Source organism: Pelodiscus sinensis, chromosome 2, assembly GCF_052426305.1.
Source record: "Pelodiscus sinensis isolate ZL-2025 chromosome 2, ASM5242630v1, whole genome shotgun sequence".
Lineage (NCBI taxonomy): Eukaryota > Metazoa > Chordata > Testudines > Trionychidae > Pelodiscus > Pelodiscus sinensis.
In genome coordinates, this window is record NC_143053.1 from 247549651 (window position 1) to 247572702 (window position 23052).

Genomic DNA, 23052 nt, shown 5'->3' on the forward strand with positions numbered 1-23052 from the left:
ACATATACAACATAGACATTATAGCCCACATTTTCAAGCATTTCTATAAACTCTTGTACTGTAACGGAATACCAGCTATAGCCTGTGGTTTAAATCACTCTAAAGTGTATTGTTTGCAAGGATCCTAAGCTACAGCAGTTAATTGAAAACATCTGCTCTTACGCAAGGAAATTTCTAGAGTTGCTTGAGGATGGATTTCATTGCTGAAGCAAAAGGATTGTGTGATATCTCTGCACAGATAAAATCCTACCTGTTAGTAGTAAGCTTTATTTGGGTGAAAAGCCCGGGCTTTATTCTAAGAGGGGAAAAGCCATGCCTCATATTTTGAGAGAATGTATCAGACTTGTATTTGATTACTGGAGTTTCCAGTTTCTCTTTCAAGATCAGAAGGGTGTACAATAACTTCTGCCTCCCAGTAGGTTATGTACATTGGAATTCTGGACGGGATCCTGAGCTAGACTAAATCAAGGTTGCACCACTGAAGTCCGAAGGAGCTCTGCTGACTTTCATAAGCGGAGGATCTGGCCCTGCACCATTTACCCCTTCTCAGAGCAAGCCTATGTTTCCTAGGCTGTGTCCAGACTCCATGCCTCCGTCGACGGAGGCATGTAGATTAGCCAGATCGGAAGAGGGAAATGAAGCCGCGATTAAAATAATCGCGGCTTCATTTAAATTTAAATGGCTGCCCCGATCTGCCGATCAGCTGTTTGTCGGCAGATCGGGAGAGTCTGGACGCGATGCCCCGACAAAGAAGCCTTTCTTCATCGACACAGGTAAACCTGGTTTCACGAGGCTTACCTGTGTCGATGAAGAAAGGCTTCTTTGTCGGGGCATCGCGTCCAGACTCTCCCGATCTGCCGACAAACAGCTGATCGGCAGATCGGGGCAGCCATTTAAATTTAAATGAAGCCGCGATTATTTTAATCGCGGCTTCATTTCCCTCTTCCGATCTGGCTAATCTACATGCCTCCGTCGACGGAGGCATGGAGTCTGGACACAGCCCTAGTGTTGAAAATACCAGTGACTACTGGTGCATTGTCTAAGTAACTCTGCTCTTAGACAGAGTTCTCAGCAATGCTGGGAAAGGTCATAGAATCCTAGACATGTAGAATTAGAAGAGTCCTTAAATAGGTCATTTAGTCCAGTCCCATGTACAGAGGTTGGATTAGGTATTGTCTAGACCAGGGGTCGGCAACTTTTCCGAAGTGGCTTGCCAAGATTTAACCCTCCTGCTCTGGACTGTGCCACTCTCCTGGGAGGTGGGGAGGGGCTCTCTCCACCATGCACCCCATGGACTACCTGGATCAATGCAAACCTTTCCGCAGACCACCAGTTGCTAATGGAAACTCACCGTTCATTACATATTTACACCCAAGCCATTGTGCTAGCGCTGCAGCTAGGGAGAACAGTTTCGTTTAAATTATGAAACAGATTAAGCATTTTAACTTTCTCATGTTAGTTTATCAAACTTCATTTTAAATAAAAAATTTATGTCCAACACAAAAGGTTTCAATATTTTCTTTATTTGTGGCAGAGATGGGGAGCCTTTTTTGGGTCAGGGCAGGGCTGGATTACCCAATAGGCAGACTAAGCCCATGCTTAGGGCACCAGCAAAGCAGGGGCACCAAAAAAAAAAATCAGATTTTACGGTATTGTATTGTTTTTATTTTGAATTACATGTGGGGGGGGCACCATAATCTTTTCAGAGCTTAGGGTCTCTAAAGGTCTTAATCTGGCCCGGGGTCAGGGCACACTGACTCACAGAGAAATCAGTTGGGGACCACACAAGTGAGAAGCAAAAATACTCTTCCAAAGCCTCCCAACCCTCACTGATGTGGCCCGCAAGGGAGACACCTCACTCTTCTTGTGCTCCAGCCCCCATGGGGCGAGGGGAAGGGACAGGGAGGACTGAGGTTCAGGGTTTCCCTTATGCCAGATTTACTTTTCTGGGGTTCCAGAGTTAGTGGATTTTGTGGACCCCCTTCGGCTCTGGAGTGGGAACAAAAATGAGGGGTTCAATGTGTGGGACAGGGCTGCCGGCGAGTGGAAGAGGGGTACAGGAGCTGGATGGGAGGTGGGGTGCAGGACAGGTCAGGAGGGCAGGGTCTGGAAGAGAGTTTGGTGGCAGGAGAGGTTGCAGGGTTGGGGTATGAGGTAGAGATGTAATAGTCTAGTCGATTAACCAACAGCAGAAGCTTATAGGTTAATTTTTTTAGCAGGTTGGTCAGCAGCCCAGCTCAGTTCTGGCTTGCACTGGGTCCAGAACCTACTCCTGCTGCGGCTCTGCATTTAAAATGTATTAGGAGCCAGGCAGGCAGGCAGCCTGGCTCAGTTCTGCCTCAGACCGGGTCCAGGAGCTCAGACCCACCTTAGACGGGGCTGCTGCCACCCTGTTCTATTCTGTATCAGAGGCAGCAGCATTGGGCAACAGGCAGCTGGTCCACAAGGGGAGCCGGTTTTTAAACTGGCTCCCCTCGTGGACCAGCTCCCACCTGACACCCTTCACTGCTTCTCTGATACAGCGGCTGCCGGTCCGGCCCCCTGGACTATAGAATAGTCGACTAACCGATAAGAATTCATGAGGTTACTCGACTATTCAATTAACCGATATTTAACATCCCTAGTACGAGAGGGGGTTGGGGAAGTAACGCAGAAAAGGTGAGAGCGTGAGAATGCAGCCAAATAGCTAGTTGGGGGGAGGGGGAGGCAAAGAAGTGGGGAGTAAAGGAAAGTGCAACTTCTGCAAAGTAAAATTGTATCCCCCCTCCCCTCACAACTTCCCTCTGCTCCAGCCTCACTCCCCTCAGCCCCATGATCCCCCCACTTTGCCCCATGTCCCTCAGTGCAACCCCTGACCTCTCCCATCCTGCCCCCACATCCTCCTTCAGCCCCCCCCTCCTGTCTCCACATACCTGTGCCCCAGCACACTCATCGGCAGGGCAGCAGCCCCCCGGGAGCAGCACTGGGTGTGGGGGCGGTGGGGCAGAGTCACTTCCCTGCTCAGACCAGCCCTTTGCCGTGGCTCTGGGGCTGGTTCCAGCTCAGCTGGGCACAGCAGATTGCTGGGGAAGGGTCTACCCCCCCCCCACAGCTCGCAGGGAGCAGCACGGCGCAGATTGGGCCCTGGCGCCCCACGTGAGACAGGCTGCCCAGCCCCCATCTGTGGAGCAGGAGCAGCCCCAGCCCCGCCCCTTCCCAAAGCAGGAGGCAGAGCCTGCAGCACGCAGGGGCAGGGGCAGGCCTAAGGATGCGGAGCTCAGTGCAGGGTCTTGCTGGTCCATCCTAGCCCCGTCATGCCTCTCCCGGGCCCGCCCCCCCAGCAGGAAGCCGGAGCTGGTGCTCCAGCCTACAGCTGCACAGAAATCCTGAGGCTCGGGGGGGCTGAGCTTCCACCCCACGTGCCACAGAAAATCAGCTCACATGCCACTTATGACATGCGTACCATAGGTTGCTGACCCCTGGTCTAGACCATTCCTGACAGGTATTTATCTAATCAATTCAGTGATGGTGATTCTGCAGCCTCCCAGGTAATTTGTTCCAGTGATTAACTACACTTAAAATTAGGAAGTTTTTCCTAAGGTCTGACCTAAATCTTCCTTATTGCAATTTAAGTCCCTTAGGGTATGTCTACACTACAAAGTTAATTCGAACTAATGGACGTTAGTTCGAATTAACTTTGATAGGCGCTACACTAGTGCTCCGCTAGTTCGAACTTAATTCGAACTAGCGGAGCGCTTAGTTCGAACTAGGTAAACCTCATTGTACGAGGACTTAGCCTAGTTCGAACTTACTAGTTCGAATTAAGGGCTGTGTAGCCCCTTAATTCGAACTAGTGGGAGGCTAGCCCTCCCCAGATTTCCCTGGTGGCCACTCTGGCCAACACCAGGGAAACTATTGCCCCCCTCCCGTCCCCGGACCCCTTAAAGGGGCACGAGCTGGCTACGATGCCCGTGCCAGGTGCAAGCCTGCCAGCACCCAGCTAGCAGACCCTGCACCTGGCACGGCTTGAGCCAGCCACCCGATGCCCCCCAGCCCTCCCCCTCTTCCTGGGACCAGGCTGGTAGCTCCCGGGAGCTTGCCCAAGACTGCAAGAGACGGGCACCCGCCTGGTCCAGTGCAGACATTGTGGACTTCGTCCACGACTTCCACACTAGGCACAGGAAAGCGGCCGTCTAGGGCAGGAGAGCTGCCAGCCTGGCCACCCCGGAGCAGGTTTGCATGAAAATCAACGTGGTCCACTGAGACCCCTGACCCTGAGCCCTGAGCTTAGAATGGCCGTACTGGGTCAGACCAAAGGTCCATCTAGCCCAGTAGCCTGTCTGCCGACAGTGGCCAACACTAGGGACCCTGGAGGGGATGGACCGAAACAATGACCAAGCCATTTGTCTCGTGCCATCCATCTCCAGCCTTCCACAAACAGAGGCCAGGGACACCATTTCTACCCCCTGGCTAATACCACTCCATGGACCCAACTTCCATGACTTTATCTCACTTCTCTTTAAACTCTGTTCTAGTTCTAGCTTTCACAGCCTCCTGCAGCAAGGAGTTCCACAGGTTGACTATTTGCATTGTGAAGAACAACTTTCTGTTATTAGTTTGAAGCCTGCTACCCATTCCTTTCCTTTCCATTCCTTTCCTTTGGTTCCTTCTATTATGGGAACTAATGAAGAACTTTTCTTTATGCACCCTCTCCACACCACTTGTGCTTTTATAGACCTCTATCATATCCCCCCTCCGTCTCCTCTTTTCTAAGCTGAAAAGTCCCAGTCTCTTTAGCCTCTCTTCATATGGGACCTGTTCCAAACCCCTCATCATTGTAGTTGCCCTCCCTTCTCCCAGCCTCTCTTCCCCTCTCCCACCTCCTTTTCCCAGTCTCCACCAGTTTTGTTCAATAAAGAGAGTTTCTATTTTTGAACTCAATTGTCCTTTATTTTGTACAACAGGAAGGGGGGCTAGAGAGGGGTAAGTGGAAGGAGGTGAGGGAGGAATGGGGTACGAGCCCCCGATGGGGAGGACTGGGCTGGCTCTGTGGGCTTCTGGGGGTGGAACTTCTCCTGCAGCCCCCCAGTTGCCCCCTCTCCCCAGATTGCAGCCTGCGGCAAGTGCAGCCGGTCTGATGGCCGAGTGCTGTGATGTGCCCAGTGTGGGTACTCTGGGCAATCCAAGCCAGGACTGCTTTGCAAGCGGGGCACCCCTGAGAACTGTCTGTCCGGATTGGGGGTCGGGTCCCTTTAAGCACAGCCCTTGGCTAGCCTGAGACAGCAGCTCCACGCTCTAAGTCCTCCTCTGATGCCCTGCTGGCACTGCTTCCGGCCAGCCTTAACCCCCTGTTCAGGGTCCACTCTGTGTGGACATGCTAGTTTGAATTAGCAAAACGCTAATTTGAACTAGTTTTTTAGTCTGGATGCGTTAGTTCGAATTAGCTTAGTTCGAATTAGCACTGTAGTGTAGACATACCCTTACTTCTTGTCCTGTCCTCAATGGTTAAGGAGAACAATTAATCTCCCTTCTCTTTATAACAGCCTTTTATATACTGGAAGACTATTGTGTTCTCTCCTCATCACCCCCATCTTCTCTTCTCCAGCCTGGAAAAAATTGAGTTAATTTAATCTTCCCTTATAGGTCAAGCTTTTGAGACTTTTAATAATTGTCGTTGCTCTCCTCTGGATTTCTCCAGTTTGTCCACATCTTTCCCGGATAGGAGTGCCCAGACCTGGATGGAGTACACCAGTTGAGGCCGTATTGGTGCTGAGTAGAGTGGAAGAATTACTAGTTGGGTGTGTCTAGACTGGCAAGATTGTGGCAAAAACTTGCCAGCTGTCTACACTGGCCACTTGAATTTGCGCAAGAGCACTGACGTTCTAATGTAAGAATTCAGTGCTTCTTGCACAAATGGTTTGATGCTCCCGCTCAGGGATAAGCCTTCTTACGCAAGAATACTTGCACAAGAGGGCCAGTGTAGACAGGCACCTTAATTTTTTGCGCAAGAAAGCCCAATGGCTAAAATGGCCATCGGAGCTTTCTTGCGCAAAAGCGCGTCTATACTGGGCATGGATGCTTTTGCGCAAAAGCATCTGTGCCAATCTAGACGCTCTTTTGCGGAAATACTTTTAACGGAAAAACTTTTCTGTTAAAAGTATTTCTGAAAAATCATGCCAGTCTAGATGCAGCCGTTGTGTTTTGCTAACAACACTCCTGCTTATACATCCCAGAATGACCCGTCTCTCATTCACGCAGGACCAAACTGGAAGCAACCCTTACTGGTGTCCATGAAGCTAAGCTAGTATGAGCAAGTGGAGAGTTGGACTCAGAAAGTGTTTTTCCTTTATGACTGGTCACTTGGCTGTCCTCAAAAGGCCTTGACATTTATTATTTATTAAAAATATTTTTACTCAGCCTCTCTCTTTAAAATAATCGAGGCGGCTTACACAGGTTTTTAAAACACAATATAAATAAATATGAAAAATTAAAATACCAGACCCCAAGGGGGGGCATAAAACCTGCTAAGACATTACTCCTTTGTGTTAGTATTCACAGGATGTGGAGATGCCTGCGCTCGAGCTTTCAATTCAAAGACAGGTGTCCTGCAGAGGATCTTCCGAGGACACAAGTACGTCATCAACTGCATTCAGGTGAGGAGGGGATTTTATTGCGGGAAAAACTCAACATCCAAATAGTATAGATTTCTCCATATGTCCTGTGCAAGCTGAGATGGCCTGTTACCTGGGCATTTGAGTACTTGGAATGCTGTGTGCCGTGACACGAGTTGGGGAATTGGGCCTTCAGTGTTAAAGGGCTAAATGTCCCATTTACTTCCAAGTGGCATTTGGATCTTTGTGACTGTGAAATGTACAATATGGGATTAAGTATGATCCTGTTGTTCCAGATTCACAATGAATTATTGTACACAGCTTCCCACGATGGCACGCTAAGGATCTGGGACGTACAAGGCATCTGCAAGCGAAACCAGCATCGCCTGAAGAAGGAGCGATCTGCCCAGGGCAAAAGCTCTCAGAAGGGAAGCCTGTCTCGTCTTTTCAATAACAGAGTTGGCTGCACAGTGCAACAGGCCAATGGGGACCTTGAGGCCGTCGAGCTGATGTGACTGCCTGCAACAAACTTTTTGTCAAAGAGGAAACACTGAGCCATCTTCTGTGCCACTGGGTGCAGCTAAGCCAGACCCTTGGAAAGAGGGGCGGAAATTAAATTCCCTAAAGTGTTCAATCAAGAGTTCCCGTTTTTCTGAAACTGACTCTTCAGACTATTTTTGACATCTTGCAGCATCTCATAGTGTATTGTAATGGAAAGCAAACTTATGTGGATGATTTACAGGCTCTGAGGCAATATAGGGACAGGACCCATTGTGGAGAGCAGTCCATGTGATCTGCCTTTTCCTATAGGTTTTCCCCTGGGATTGTTTGTAATGATACTTTGCATTTAATACTCTTTTCCCAGCTAACCCATAGACAGTTGGGATTTCACTCCCCTGCTGCCTCATGCTGGTTCCTGACTCGAGGAGAGGCAGGAATAAGTAATAAGCCAATAGGTTCCCTCCCCCTTCTTGTAGCCTGTTACAACAGACTGCAATAGTGTGGAATGTGTAAGCGAAAGCTGCCTTGCAGAATGACTGGATTCCATTTGCTCTGCTCCCATTGGGGTTATAACGTCCTTGCCTCTTGCTGAGCCGAATGACTTTAATGTAGGAGGGTTTGGCTGAGGCAAAGAGGTGCCTGAAGTCTCTTTGGGACATGAGCTTAGAGCAACAGAGCACAGATTTAAAGGGGCTTTAAAAAAAACCAATAAACCTGACTGTCAGGCCGGTTGCTTCCCACACAGCTTGAGTGGAAGAGCAGGATGGCAGTGGACACCCCTGGGGAAGGGGAGAGGGCCTTGATTCTTTGTTGTGGGAATGGGAAAGCCAGTCAACAGGCTGCATATAAGAATGCTAGTTCAGAAGGATGTAATGGAAGGGGGTTGAGTGACTGTAGCCACCCACTAGCTCTCTGGTTTCACTGCTGGGCCTGGGCTCCTTTCTTCTTTCACATCTCACGAATCCATCAGCAGTGCTGCACATTCCAGGTCAGGTGAAATAGGAACCAGACAAAAATCTAGAGTGTGCCTGGAGTCCATATGGGCTTTGAAATGAGGAGCATGTGTTGTGGGAATGTTACCACAGAAGGGGGCGGTGTCTGTTGGAAGGGAGTTGGTGGTGTACAAAAAATCTAGAGTGAAATTGTTAGACCTAGGTTTGTCAGAAGGAAAGGATGCAGTAGGTTTGGATAAGCATCTACATTTAAGGGTTTCTCTCCTCTCTTTCAGGTTCACTGCTCCTTGATAATCACTGAGCCATAAATATTCAAGTGTCCTTGTATTTTTTTGTAGGTCTAGCACACTTTGCAGAGTCAATGAAACAGATGCTTAACCATGTGTTTTTTATTTTTGTTGCTTTATTTATTCTGTACTGTGTCAGATAAATGCTGTAATACTCTCTGTGAGTGGGCAATAAACACATGGCATTTACAGAAGAAACCGAATCCTTTATTTGTAGTTTCTTGCTGTGTATGTACGTAGGTTTGGATTGGCTGTAGACAAATGGTGGTCAGAAAGAGAGAGAGAGGGATAGGGAAAATATGTGAATGTTACAAACAGACCCTCACTTTTCCCTATTCGATGTGCTGGAGTCAAAATTAGGGAAATACAAGCTAGATGGGGCAACTATAAGATTGAGTGCACAACTGGCTGGATAACTGTTTTCAGAGAGTAGTTATTAACAGTTCACAATCCTGTCAGGGTGGTTAAACACTGGAATAAATTGCCTAGGGAGGTTGTGGAATCTCCATCACTGGTGATATTTAAGAACAGGTTGGCTAGATGTTAGGGATGATCCAGATGGTGTTTGGTCCTGTTGTGAAGGCAGAGGACTGGACCTGATGGCCTCTCCTACAATTTGAATACTTCCTAAACCAGGGCAAAGCCTGTGCCACCCTGCACCCCCCCCCCCATGTAGTGTCTAGTCCACAAGGATAACAGCCTACGTGGCTATTGGTCATTCTCTTAGTGGAAGCAGTAGAGGTGGCTACTGGAAACCAGGCCTTGGGTCAAAGCCTGCTGACTCACCATGTGCTCATGAAGGTAAGGGTTGTCATAGATGCATTTAAATGAGCTGCCATAGAGTGGGAAAAAAAATCTAGGGCTCATATATGATGTGCCTAAGGTTTGGCCCAACACAGCTATATTCAGGTTTCAAGGCCACAAGGGACCCTGGATCACTTAGTCTGACCTCCTGTATATCACACGCCCACAGCACCATCCAGCATCCACCTTGTAAACCCATCACCTGGCATCAGGGTGAAGTATTACACCCCAAGGGAGACTAATGGGCTGCAGGGCAAGTAGGAGGGATGGTGGTGCACTAGTGCCTGAGAAATGACTGAGATATACCCAGATAATGCTGGGTTCCCATATACTGCAGTGGAAAGCAAACTCCCAGTCACTGCCATCCTGAGCTGGAGGAAAATTCCTGTCCCACGCCCCTATAGGGCAATCAGTTAAACCCTGAACAAGACCCAACCAAGCACCTAATACTCCTAAAGGAATTCTACACCTAAAAGTTCTGTGCGCAAGATCTTAAAATGCTGCATATTTTCGCAAGACATAAATGTGGAGGTGCCCACAACAGGGCGAAACACAGGGCCCTGGCTTCACAGAGGTAGGAGATCTCCCTACACCCCCTTCCCATCCAGCACGAGGGCTGTTCTTGCTCCAGAAACACCCCCAGAGCCCTGCCCATCATGTCAGGTGCACCCACAGTATGTGAGACAAATGGTATCACTTGCATGTCCAGTCCTGGCCACTGAGCCAGATGTAGGGCAAGCAGCTCGTCCTTGCAGGAGCCAAGCGTGGAAGGGCTTAGTATGGGGGAATCGAGGTGTGGGGGTGGGAGGGTGCTGTATGGGGCCAGCTGGATGTGGGCAGCTCAGTGGGGTGGATCTGGATCCATGAGGGGGTCTGGGTGCAGGGTGAGTGAGAGTGTGTCCAGGTGAAGGTGATTGGGACTCAGGAGGGATACTGTCTGGCTGTGGGAGGGACTGGGGCTTAGCAGAGGGACTCCAGCTGTTGAGGGAGTGAGGCTTGGTGCGGTGGAGGTCTGGGTGTCGCTGACATGGCTCATGGGGTCGGGGCTGGTGAGGGTGAGGGATTTGCATGTTGGAAGGTGTCTGGTGCAGGTGTGGGAAGGTCCAGATATAGGGGGTAGCAAGTTCAGGAGGAGGGGGCTTGGTGGACGTACAAGGTAGGTGAGGTAATAGCTTTTACTGGACAACTTCTGTTGGTGAGAAAAGCTTTTGAGTTTGCACAGAGCTTTTCTTCAGTGTGCCAGACCTGGAGAAAATGGCTGTGTATGCCCCAAAGCTTGTCCCTCTCCTCAACAGAAGAAGGTATTACCTCAACCACGTTATCTCTCAAATTTCATGGGACTAACATGGTACAGCACCACCACAGATCTCAAAATGGGAGGGGGGGCTAAAAGAGGAGGGCTAAGTGTCATAGTCAAAAGGAAGATAAAGAGCACTAGGAAGGAACACTGGTCTAAATTTCTGAAGGCAACAAAGTGACAGTTGAGATGAGCGTGGCCCAATTTCTGTCTTTATCTAAAAACACTGAGCTGCTAATAATTTAAACATGAGGAGAAACAAAAGTGAGACACACACAAGTGTGTCAAATCTATGGTCCAGGGCTCACACTTGGCTTTCAAGGGTGGTTTTGTTCCTAGCTGTGTGATTATGAATTGCAAATGTGCCCCTGCATTATGCCCACCAATTTTTACAGATATGTGTTTAAATCAGCCCCATCACTATGAGGTGAGGATGGGGGCCTGATCTTCCAATGGCTTACAACTGCCTATTTTTTTTAGAGTACTTTTCTATGTAAAGTATGGAAAAATCCCAATAAAAGCAAGATGCGCAGTATGTTTTATTTTTATTAGTAGCTCTTGCAACATCTGACATGAACAGAGACAAGAAAAAGCATCATCATTTAATTGAGATCTCATCTGTAAATGATTTTTGGAAAACAGTACTTCAAAAGAGAAGGAAGTTGGTTTTGTAAACTGATAGCTTTATAAATGTATTAACTAGGTTTCTGATTACAAATGTAGATTTTGTTTTAAAACAGATGATGCAAAATGTTGTAAAATGCTTTTATTTGCTATATTAATTAAATGGGCTAATTTCACACCCATAGAAATATATATTCAACCTCTCTACCAAACAGTGTTTTTCAGAAAAAATATTTGTTTCTGCTTTATTATTATGCTGAATTATGACATAGTTAACCAAAAAGGAGATTTTAAGCAGTTATAATTGATAATTAAATAATTCACTTTAACTGAATGTAAGGCATTTGGCTAAAGATAAGCTTGAGTTTGGATTTAGACGTGATATGTAGCCAAAAGTAATTCCTTGTTACTGAACAGTGGATAATGAAATTTTAGGATTGCTCCTCATGCATATAGGATAAGTATTCTTTAATGACCTCTTCTTCCTCTTCCAGGGTTAAATCTAAATAATCTTCTTCATGTTCTGGAATATCCTCTAAGATTTCATTGACTACATCTGTTTCATTGACTACATCTGTTTCCATGTCTTCGTCTGTTGATGAACTAGAAGTGCCTACAAAAATGGAAAAACAAAAGTGGCAGCTATCATCTCTTTCCATGAATCTGTTTTTTGCCAATACCACTAATTTTATAAATCTTTTGCTGGAGAACAAGTTTAAAATTATTTTGCATCAAAGGGGTGAGAGACACTATTTTTTAAAGCAGTAAGAAAAGCCTTGACGGTAACCTTAGGTAGCAGTGCAATAAGTTGGGGTGAAATTGTGACTACCTCTGAGAGAGTGAAGGAAAAGAAGAAGTGATGTAAGATCTCCCTTCTCTTTTGCACAGGGCCTAGTAACATTTCTGGTCCTTGTACTCCCTGAGACAGGCCACAGCAATGAGCAGCTCTTAGGACTGGTGTACAATGAAAACGTGCACCTGCACTGCTATATCTCTGAGGGCTGTGGATTTTTAACATTCCCCAAGACAGGCAATTAGTCTGACCTAACCCCCACTGTAGGCAGTGGCTGGAGGAATTCTTTCTTCAACCTAACTACTGCTTTTCAGGGACGCAGATTACCTTCAACAGCCGAGGAACCTTTCCTATGGCTATAGCCAGTGTCCACACGGAAGTGCTGCTGTAGCTTTTAAAGTATAAACAAACCCGTAAATAGGGCGTGCCATTTTCATCACACTTCTGACCAGAACTCACATTAAGTACTATTACAAAGTCATGCTGGCCAGCTGCAAAAGGGTGTTCCTGCTCACGGCTAAAGGACCCTCCCATCAGCCTTTGGGGAGGATCCACTGAGCCCGGGAATTCAGATGATTATGGAGCAACCAAAACAAGGAGCAAAGGTCAAAGGGTCAGAAAGTGAGAACCTAAAGGGCACAATGAGCAGAAAGCCAGAAGCAGCTGGAAGGCAGATGTGTAAAGTCTAGGATGCTAAAGGCTCTTTCATATCCACTGAGAAGAGGTTGCCTCAGGTCAATTAAGAACACCTGAATCCAAGGAAGGGCTGCTTGAGACTTTTTAAAGCCCCTCCCTTGTTGAGTGAAAGGAGGAGAGAGAGAGACAGACAGACACAGAGACAGACAGAAAAACAAAAGAACAAACAAGCAAGCAAGCTGTTACTAGGCTGGTGGCAGCAGGGAAATGAGCATCTCCAAGAGGAGAAAAGTGCTCCTTCCCGCAGGGGACAGCAACACACCTGTCAGGGAAGGACAGGAGGATACTCTGCTCCAGTGAGGAGGCAGGGGAAGGTATTTCCCTTTGTGTCTAGTGGAACAGGCCTTTCTATTTGTTGGAGAATCATCTCTTAGACCAGTGATCATCAGCCAGTAGATTAGGATCTACCAGTAGATCTCGGAGCCCCAGACAGGTGATTCTGACTGGTCTGGCCGGGAGGCTATCAAGTGCTGCACTTCAGCTGCCACTCCCCCTGCTGCTCCTGTCCAGAGCCTCAAAGCTGTCCCCTGAGAGCCTCCTGCTTGTTGTACAGAGTGGGGAAGACAGGGGTAAGGGGATGTTGATGTCACTCTGTCACCCTTCCCTGTACCCCATCTTCACAGAGTGAGAAGGGCGGGGCCTCGGTGAAGGGGTGGGGCAGGTATATTTGGATTTGAGATTTTGGACTGACAAATTCAAAAAGTGATCTTGTGCTTAAAAATGTTGGAAACCACTGGCTTAGACCTAACCAGAAAATAGGGCTGAAGAAACACAGAAGAGGGAAGACAAAGCCTGCCAAATACGGCAGATAGGGCTTGATTAACCCCAGGCCCATCTCGCCAAAGGAAGAAGTGCTGAGGCTGGTGAGACATATCAAATGGGTGTAACAAACACTACAATGGAAGAGGGAAAGAGGACAAAGCCTGCCATTGCACCAATGGTTTTCAATGATCAGCTACAGACTCAGATTGATGGTTCTGAGACTTTTTACAAAAAGAAAAGCTTGGTAATTAGACATCAGAAAGTCCCATGGGCCATCCACATAGCTATTAAAAGTTGGCAATTTCCTGTAGGCGCCAGAGAAGAAAGGTCTTAAGGAAGGATTTGGAGAAAGGATAACTGCTTTATGGACTAGTTTGGGAAAAGGTGTTCTTCCATATTTCCCCTTTGATACAGAAGGTACAAATGGATGGGGGAAGCTGGTGTCACAGGTAGAGTGCAGGGGACAAGAGATTCTTTAGCACTAGGATTCAAACACACAAGCATTTCTGAGACTTTTTTTTCAGATGTTTTGCATATAATAAGCTAACACTGACTTTCTGTGCTGAGTCATGGAATATACAACACCAAACAGCATCTTCCCAGACCTTACTAACTCTGTTCCATGGTAGACTGGCTCTTCTACTGGAAAACCAGCATGTCTTTCTGAAGGCTGCATCTTAAATATTGCAAAGCTAAAGAGCTGATATCTTAAAGCAGTCATTTCATTCCCAGCAGCACTGGACTACATTTCTCTCTCTCTCGGTCTCTCACTCAGCTAGCCTGTTCCTAATAACATCTATCTAGTAGACACTACGCTACTAAAAGCTTAAGTGATTCTTAATATATTCAAAGTAATCCTCCAATGTAGTCAATATTCATCCATCACTCTTTTTTCCCCTCCATATCTGCCATACTCAGCCAGTCTTACCTGCAGACTCTGTGGGAGAATCTTTTGATGAAATAGATTCTTCAGATGGAGTAGTCTGTCCTGATGGCAGCTGCAGCTCAGTAGGAAGAACTCCTCCATAGTGAACAAGCGTTTGTGACGCTAACTGAATGTTGCCCTGAAAGACTTTCAGCGCTTCCTCCGCTGACTCAGGAGTAAAACCCATGTACACCAACTAGACAATAAATACACAAATAAATGAATTAAAAACCACCCCTAAGTCGGAGACACCGGCTTGTCTATACAGTCTACAGCACGCTAAACACATAAGCAATCTGAATGTGCCTGTTTATTTCTTCTATTATGGATTCTTTGAAGTGCTGTCCTCTGTTTTGGCATGTACTGATGGATGCCCCAGCATGCTCCCAGTGACATCGCACTAACTTCTGAACAGCACTAGACTAGGGCAGCTGCCTATACAAAAGAAGTGTTTTCTCCCAGACTTGTCTAAATATTGCAGGATATTGAAGGTTTCTTTTAAAAATTCTTATTTTCTATCCCTGAACTAGAACAGCCAGAGAATTTTACCTCCACCCATCAGTGTAATTTGGGGGACCCTAGGGAGTTGCAGTCCACTCCCCCACCCCACTGTAGCAGGATACTATCTCCTGCCTCCCCTCCCTAGCCAGGAGTGAGAGGAACATGGGTATTTTTCTTTGTTTACTCTTCCCCTCCTCCTCCATTTTGCTCACTGAAGCAAAAGAAATGAAGGCTCATCAAGCAGAACAAAAGGACCCACCCATGCAAACTACTAATTGGCTGCCTAAAGTTCCCTCTAAGATGGGTGCCTGCATGGGTGCACACAAAGAATTTTAATCCCGCCCACCTCCTCAGCAGAGTCACATAGCAGCACTTCCCTTTCTTGATGTGGAAGGTAAGCTGGTGGCAGGGGGCTTGGTGGGTGGGAAGCTAGAGCCATACAGCAGTGGCAGGAGCTGGGGCAGGAGCCAGGGTGGCAGCAGCTGGGGTGGGGGTCAGAGTTGTGGCAGTGACCAGAGTTAAGGCCATGTGGCCAGGGCTGGAGCTGGGGCCACGTGGTGGTGGTTGAGGTGGAGGCCACATGACAGTGGTTGGAGCTGGAGCTAGGACAGTGGCAGGAGTTGTGGCCACGTGATGACGACTGGAGCTGGGGCCAGAGCTGGCTTACACATGTAGCTACCTCCCCATACCAAAATCTGAAATGGTGCCCCTGCCTCCACCTCAATACTTCCATATGAGAGAAGAAGCCAAGACCTCTATACTGTGTATTCACATCCCAGGATTACTAACTTTGTTTGCATCAAGTGACAGGTGAAGATGAGTGGGGATTTGACAAGTGACGGGGGCAGAAGGGGAGGGAGTAGAACATATATATGGTTTTGCAAAGGATGATCTAATATGGTGGGTTTAAACAGACAATGAGATGGAAGGAGACTTCAGAATTAAACTGGCTTGATTCTTCAAAAAACAAACCTACACTTTATCTTTAAGAAACAAAAACAGGTAACTTACTTGGTCAATACTTTCCTTAGGAACTGGAAACTGGTGCATGGTCATAGGATCAGTGATACCATCATCATCATTTAGCAACAACAACTGAGGATTATCAAGAAGAACCTAAAGCAGAAAGCGTGCAGTATAAGTTAGAAGGCTGTAGTATTCCTCAAAAGTGACGTACACACAATTACAGAAACTGGAAAAGACTAATTATCTCATGTACAGTAGTTAATACCTTACCATGCTGTTCTCTAGAGTAAATTTTCTCTTAACTATCTTGAGATACCTCATGTCATGTCTTAGTCTTTCACTACTTGCCTTGTAAGACTGTTTCAGTGTCTAACATCTCACTGTTGGAAAGTTAGGCAGATCATCAGCCTGGATTCCTAATACCAGCCCACTTATACTACTCTCAATGAGAGAGGAATTTAAGTTTATACCCTTTGCATACTAAAAGCCAATTGGTTAAATAAATTAAGGGCAGTGTATGTCAAGTTTCAGTATTTTATTGTGCTCTTTTAGTCTTTCAACATAAATCAATCTGACCTGCCTCCAAAATCTTTTTTTGATTTTATCTGACTTCTGTCCAAGTGTGTCTATATGGAAATATCCATAAATTGAAAGTTAGCATCCTACGGTAATTTACATCTAGAAAATAGAGTATCCATGTATATTAGCCTCTGTCTAAACAAAAATGCTACTATTTGTCCTTTCTTCAGAGAGAGAACATGACACTAGTATAATTGGATTAGATGATCAAAGAGACTTCTTCTGTCTTAAGATCTAAGAATTTGTATTAGTTTTTAGGTTGTGTAAGATGTTGGTTATGACTTACATTACACCAGTGTTTCTTAAACTTTTTAAGACCAAGGAACACCAAACAATATTTTTTTATGCGGAACACCAAGGATTTTTTGTTGAGAAAAAAGGGGGGCGGGCATTTTGAATTCTGTTGTTCTCCGCAGCACACCTCTGACTGCCTCGCGGCACACCGGTATTCCTCGGAACACTGTTTAAGGAACACTGCATTACACTAAACAACCTGGGACTTCCTCTTCTAGTATAAGACTATCACAGCAGCACTGGAACCCTTTGCCTTTGCTTTTCATTTTCCCCATTTGTTCAGAATAGCCATAATTTGTTAGCTTTCAGGGCTTTCTTAGAAGGGAAAAAGGCTGAGGACTGGTAAGTTAGGGGCAGAAGTGTGTTTGTAAGTTTAGTCTTTATGTAGATTAATCTTTGATATGTAAGTAAGACTAGTCTGCTGAATTTATTTTTTTGTATCTGTTGTGTTCTAAGTTTTGTCAAAATGTCTAGAAGTTGAGACAGGTGTTGATCTTGGTATATTTATAAAGATGCATTTGTGTTTTAAAAAAGAATTAGTCTGTATGATGCTGGCAGACCAGATGCCAGCTCATGCCAGGGCCCTGGGCCTCACTGAACACTGACAAATGCACAGCTGGAAACCATTTTGGCTTATCTGTGGCTTACTAGGGTTAAAACAGATATAATGATTATAAAAATGTGTTTAGAGTTTAGACTTTATGGAATGCATGTACTTATACTACCTGTATTCCACACGCTAAGGTGCTACTTTAGTGTTTGCTCTGTAACTGTAAAATATCTGATATCTGTTCTGAAACTATGTAACTCACCAAACAGGAGGGAAAAAATCATGTGATTCAAAATACAGGATGCCCACACAAGGGCTATGTCTACACTAGCGGGTTGTTGCGTCAGAAGTATGCAAACGAGGCTAAGCGTGGAATATCGCCGAGACTCATTTGCATGCCTAATGAGCAGTTGATCTTCCAGAGTTCAATTTAGCAGGTTTAGTATAGACCTACTAGATTGAAATCAAAGGGCAACCCCATTGACGCCGGTACTCCTAGTCCTCATGAGGAGGAGGGGAAACCAATGGGTGAATTTGCTCCCATCAACCTCCTGGTGTGTGGGCAGGGATTTAAAATATGTCAACTCTTAGCTCCATAATTTACGTAGCTGGAATTACGTATCTTACTTCCACTCTCCCGTGTAGTGTAGATTAGGCCTTATTAAGTTGTTAATAGAAAAAGAAAAAAAGAATGTTTTTGTCAGCATATTTCTATGGCTTCCAGTGGAAAAGGTATACTGTATGAGAGTACCATTCTTGAAAGAGATTTACCTTAAAGGCTTGGTCCAAGTTCCCTTGTGCCTGGTGAAGTGCTTTTTTAGCAGCGCATTCTGAATAGCCCATACTTTTCAAGGTATTTATGTCATCCAATCTCCTCCTCCTCTTAGCTCTCTCCTCTCTCCTTATTTGTGCCTTTTCCTGTAAAATCAGGGTCATTACAAATCTAAGTATTGTTTAAGAATAGTTTCTACTAGAAAACGGCCCCATTACTTCTTTGATAGATGCATACATGATTTATTCTGTACACTTTTTTAATCTTTACAAGTTTTCCAAGGAGAAAACAAACTTTTTTAAAACAAATTTGTGCTGCTTAATGATCTTTAAAAGAATTTCCTTCTCCAGTATAACTCTGTACCCACACTAACAAACTTTGTAATCTTATTTCACCATTTTGTATCTAGTCTGTGCCCATAGATTCACAGAACTGGTAGAGACCTTGAGATGTCAGCTAGTTCAATCTGTTGCCAGGACTAAGTGTTGTCTAGACCAGTGTTTCTCAAAGTGGGCCGTGGCCCTGCTCTGGGAAAGCCGCTTGTAGGCCCACACCTCTTTGTTTACCTAAAGGGTCCATAGCCAAAGTTCCTCACAGCTCCCATTGGATCAGGTTGGTTGTTTTCAGCCAAGGGGAGCTGCAGGAAGCCGTGGCCCAGGTCACACCACTTCCCATAGTTCTCCTTGGCTGGAAATGGCAAATCGGAGCCATAACCACAAGGCTTCACGGTTATGGATTCTTTAGGGAAACAAAGTGGCACAGGCCCATGGAACACTTTGAGAAACACTGATCTAGACCCTCCCTGATTAACATTTGTCTAACCCTGCTCTTAAAAATCTTCAATGATGGAGATTGCAAAACTTCCCTAGGCATTTTATTCTACCCTGACAGTTAGGAAGTTTTTCCTAATGTCCAACCAAACCTCACTTGCTGCAATTTACGACCATTGCTTCTTGTCCTATCCTCCAAGGTTATCAAGGGCAATTTATCTTCATCCTCCTTGTATTCAGTTTTTTCAATCTTCTCTCATAGGTCATGTATTGTTGACCTTTAATCATTTTTGTCATTCTTCTTTGGACATCCTCCAGTTTGTCTACATCTTTAATGAAGTTTAATACCCAGAACTGGACTCAATACTCCAGGCTGGGGCCTAATCAGCACTGAGTAGAATGGAAAAATTACTGATCATGTCTTGCTCACAACACTCCTGTTAATGCATCCCAGAATTATGTTTACTTTTTTACGATTTGGATTCTCTCAGCATTAGGCCTGAGTTTATCAAGTCTACTAAGATCCCTGTGAGGTAGATATTTTATTATTTTTACAGATGGGTACATAGGTAAGTCAAGTGACTTGCCTAAGGCTGGACAATCAGCATCAGAGTTAGCAAATCAACCAAGGAGTTCAGCTCAGTCTCTTTCCATTTGACTACTGTATCAATGTTTAGAAATATATGGTGCCAAATCCGCATCCCCTGCTTACAAATCAAATATTCCCCTCACCCACATTCCTAATTCAAAGCCAAAATATGCACCAGTGAGAGTTAGCTAATCTGTGGCCACAGCTGCAGCCTCTGAGCGGTCATACCAGCCAACCCTGAAATGGGAGTTTTGGCTGGTAAACCTGTGTAGTTTGGATTCCCGCTCTGTCCTCTCAATGAATGTAGTTAAGAGGCAAAAACTGACACAAAGTATCCTCAAGCGCCTCTTCAATTTCATGGCAGTTCTACTTCTTCAGGCCTTGCACATGTGTGTTAGGTGGGACATAATTTACCCCGTAGACTTTTACATTTCGATTTCATACTTTCAATAACACATGACAAATCATTCAGTTCCACCATGCATACCAACATGGAGTTGATGGCTTGGCAAATACGTAAGATGTACATTCTGGAATATAACTACTCAGACCTGTTTAATACTGTTCAAAGCCCTGTTTAATACTTTCCCAGTACCATACCTCTCTTTTGTTGGTAATAAGACTGGCAGCATTCTCCAAATTCCCATAACAAGCTCGTAGACCAAGACGAGCTTCCTGCGCAGAGAATCCCAGGAGTAACAAGCTACTGATTTTTTCAGGATCTATGGAGAGCTCTTGATACAAACTATTTGCCTATTGTAGAAAGAACAGAACAATCAAAAAAATCCCACCACTGGCATATATATTAAAGGTCTCCTCTAAAATTCCCTGTACATCAGAGGGAGGGGAGTAGCAAAAGGAAGAGAGGAGGATGCAAGATCAAGCAAAACATATGAGCTGTTTTTCCAAAAAAGTTCCTATAATGTGATGTGCTGCTTAGTGCAATGCCTTACCTTCTGAAGTTGTTCAACAGCCTCTTTTTCTCTGCCATTATGATAGTTCCCTATTCCCTGAAGGAGGTAAAGCCTCAGAAATAAAACCTTCTCACTCCCATAACTTCCCTAAAGAAATTTTAAAGAAAGAAAAAAAAAGTCAAATGTGTAATAGTGTGATAGTCTATTAGGTGCACTGTCATGGCACTCAAAAAAGCAGGTGAAAAACCTTACATTATAAAAGGATTCGAGATTTGTGCATGTGAAATTTACAGTGGGACTTCACACAGGTGCAGAAATCCAACAAAGCTATTTAAATCCTACTAGCACTATGCTATAGAAAACAGACCGAGAAGCAGAAAAACAAAACAACCTGACCCCCCAACTTCCTTAATCACACATTTAGAAATCATCTGATATAAATTAAAACCGAAGAAACTTTTAAAAGTTTCAAATTTGATTCTCTTTTGGATCCACTACATATGCACGCACGCATGCACACACACAAACACACTCTCTCTCCCCCTCCTCTTCATTTTTAAATATATTTCTAAACATAAGTATCTTCTCACATCACAGTATTATGTGAAAGATTCTCCTGGTCTTTCCTCCTGCAGGAGGACTTCACTTTTACAGATCTTTAATGTCTATTGGTTCATCTGGTCAGTCCTGCCTCATGCCTGCAAGAACCCCCTTGAAGCCTACAGAATCATTCTCCTGCTTGTGAACTGGGGCTAGTACTTTTCTGAAAAGATTTGTTTGCTTTGTTAATGAGAACTGTGCGGCTTTGTTAATGAGAATTGGTGCTGCAGTGAAAGACTACTCCTTTATTCTTAAACTCATGTTGCAGGCCTCAAATAATTCAAAACTAGAGTAGAAGAAGAAAGCTACAAAATGTGAGACCAAAATTTAGGGTAACAATTACATTTAAAAATACTTTCCTTTGTTTAATACTACTTCAAGCAATACTTTCAGAAGCCTCTAGCCCATTTATACGAACACTGTCTTCTGATTAAGAACTAAGACAACATGTTACTACCATCACCACCTTTTTAGTCAGTAGATTTCAAGGAGGGAAGTATAATTTCCCCCATTTTCCAGACATGGAAACTGCAGTACAAGGAGATGAAATGACTGGTCCAAAGTCACCCAGCAGACTAGTGGTAGAACCAGGAACAGAACCTTGTTCTCCTGTGTCCTAGTCCAATGACTAGATAAGTGTGTATGGTCAAAATGTACTCTGTGATACTATACAGAGGAACTGTGAAAAATCAGGATGGGGGTAACAGTTGCCTATCTAAGACAAATCCCCTAATGCTTGGATGGTTTAGAGACTATTGGGACATCTGGTCACCCTAAATATGTAATAGTTACGAAGGCATTCCAACACGTGATATATATGCTGAATTAGGCAGGTAACACTATTTCCCCATTAGACAGAAATGTGATGCAGTTTGATGAAAATGAACAATACAGTAAAGTGGGAAAAGCAGCTATGTTGAGTTCTCACAAGGCATGTCCAATGCTTTTACAATGTTGATAATTACACATCTGGAAAGAGTGAAAAGTAAAGGTTAAAGGGGACATATGAGAACTTTATAGTCCTAAAAAAGTTATGAAATACTAGAACTAAGAATGAACATTTGCTAAAACAAAACCATCTTCCGTAAAATCATGCCAGCATACTTTTATTGTGACAAGTCTTTCATGGTTTTCCCCATAACATCTCTTGAAGCATTTGTGGGCGGTGGTAAGCTTCTTCTCTGCATCATCAAGGCATTCCAGCTGTCCTAGTTGGAAGTAGCACCATACTATATCCAACTGCAACACTGCATAATTATCAACTGTATTCAGAAGTTCTGAGCCACAGTTGCTGCAAAACAACAATAAAGTAAGTTGCTTTGCATTGCCTACTGTCTTTGAACAACTGGGACAGAAAAATGTGAAAAGGAAAATGTGTGCGCATATACCACGCACATTCCAAAAAATGTCTACAGTCAGATCATCCCACTGATATAAATGTAACATACAAAATTACTTTTTAATTTATCAAAATAATATGCTCTGTTCACATGTTATGAGAGTCCTTGGGATTATGGTATATTTAAAAGTATAATGGAGTTACAACATTCCATGTAACCTTTTGTGAAGGTATAGAAATTAATTATCTTCACTGAGGCATGTAAAGATCCAAGTTGTGCTCCTTGGCAAGTCTGTCAGAATATACTGGTATAGCAGAAACATATGGCTATGTCTACACAGCAGTGTTATTTCGGAATAACTGATGTTATTCCAAAATAACATTATCCATGTCTTCACAGCAAGAAATAATGTCGAGCTGGAGAACTTCTTACTCTGACGCCTATAACCCTCATTTTACAAGGAGTAAGGGAATTTGGAGAAAGAGTGCTCTAACTTGGATTTCCTGCTGTGTAAATAGCACCAAAAGCCAAAATAAGCTATTTCGACTTAAGCTACGCAATTGACATAGCTCAAGTTGCATAGCTTATTTTGGCATTAGCCCTGCTGTGTAGACATGCCCATGGGGAGACCACCACTTTTTTGGACATCAAAGAGGGCTGCATGATACTACCGTCTTTTCCGGCGTATAAGATGACCTTTTATGCTAAAAAACATCCCCAAAAAATCGGGGGTCGTCTTATACGCCGGGTATACAGGCAGTCCCCGACTTCCAGGTACTAACGGGGTGTACTCCGGGGCGAGAAAAGCTGCTCCGCGTCTCCCTGGTCTGCAGACCAGGAAGATGCGGAGCAAAGCCGCGGAGGGGCTCCGGCAGCGGGGCAGCCCAGGCGCTCCTGGGCTGCCCCGCTGCCAGCTTCCCCCGAGGCTTTGCAAAGCCGCGGGGG

At 45.0% G+C, this 23052-nt stretch overlaps 2 protein-coding genes across 7 annotated transcripts in view; one reads left to right on the plus strand and one right to left on the minus strand.

The window, feature by feature from the left end:
* WDR86 (WD repeat domain 86) overlaps positions 1-8780 on the plus strand; it is a 44453-nt gene extending 35673 nt beyond the window's left edge. For 2 of the 4 annotated variants that reach the window (XM_014569616.4, XM_014569614.4), the window contains exons 6-7: positions 6529-6632; positions 6887-8780. In XM_014569616.4, coding sequence (XP_014425102.2) covers positions 6529-6632; positions 6887-7105 — 323 coding nt within the window. In that variant the 3' untranslated portion in view covers positions 7106-8780. The remainder of the gene's footprint in view (positions 1-6528; positions 6633-6886) is intronic. The other 2 variants (XM_014569617.4, XM_006115161.5) reach the window with 2 other exon arrangements.
* A 2173-nt stretch (positions 8781-10953) lies between these two features.
* Positions 10954-23052, minus strand: part of NUB1 (negative regulator of ubiquitin like proteins 1) — a 45677-nt gene continuing 33578 nt past the window's right edge. For all 3 annotated transcript variants that reach the window (XM_075922824.2, XM_075922822.2, XM_075922823.2), the window contains exons 9-15: positions 21872-22058; positions 20207-20314; positions 19854-20006; positions 17894-18040; positions 15745-15849; positions 14236-14428; positions 10954-11669 (exon numbers count right to left, since the gene is read on the minus strand). In XM_075922824.2, coding sequence (XP_075778939.2) covers positions 11488-11669; positions 14236-14428; positions 15745-15849; positions 17894-18040; positions 19854-20006; positions 20207-20314; positions 21872-22058 — 1075 coding nt within the window. In that variant the 3' untranslated portion in view covers positions 10954-11487. The remainder of the gene's footprint in view (positions 11670-14235; positions 14429-15744; positions 15850-17893; positions 18041-19853; positions 20007-20206; positions 20315-21871; positions 22059-23052) is intronic.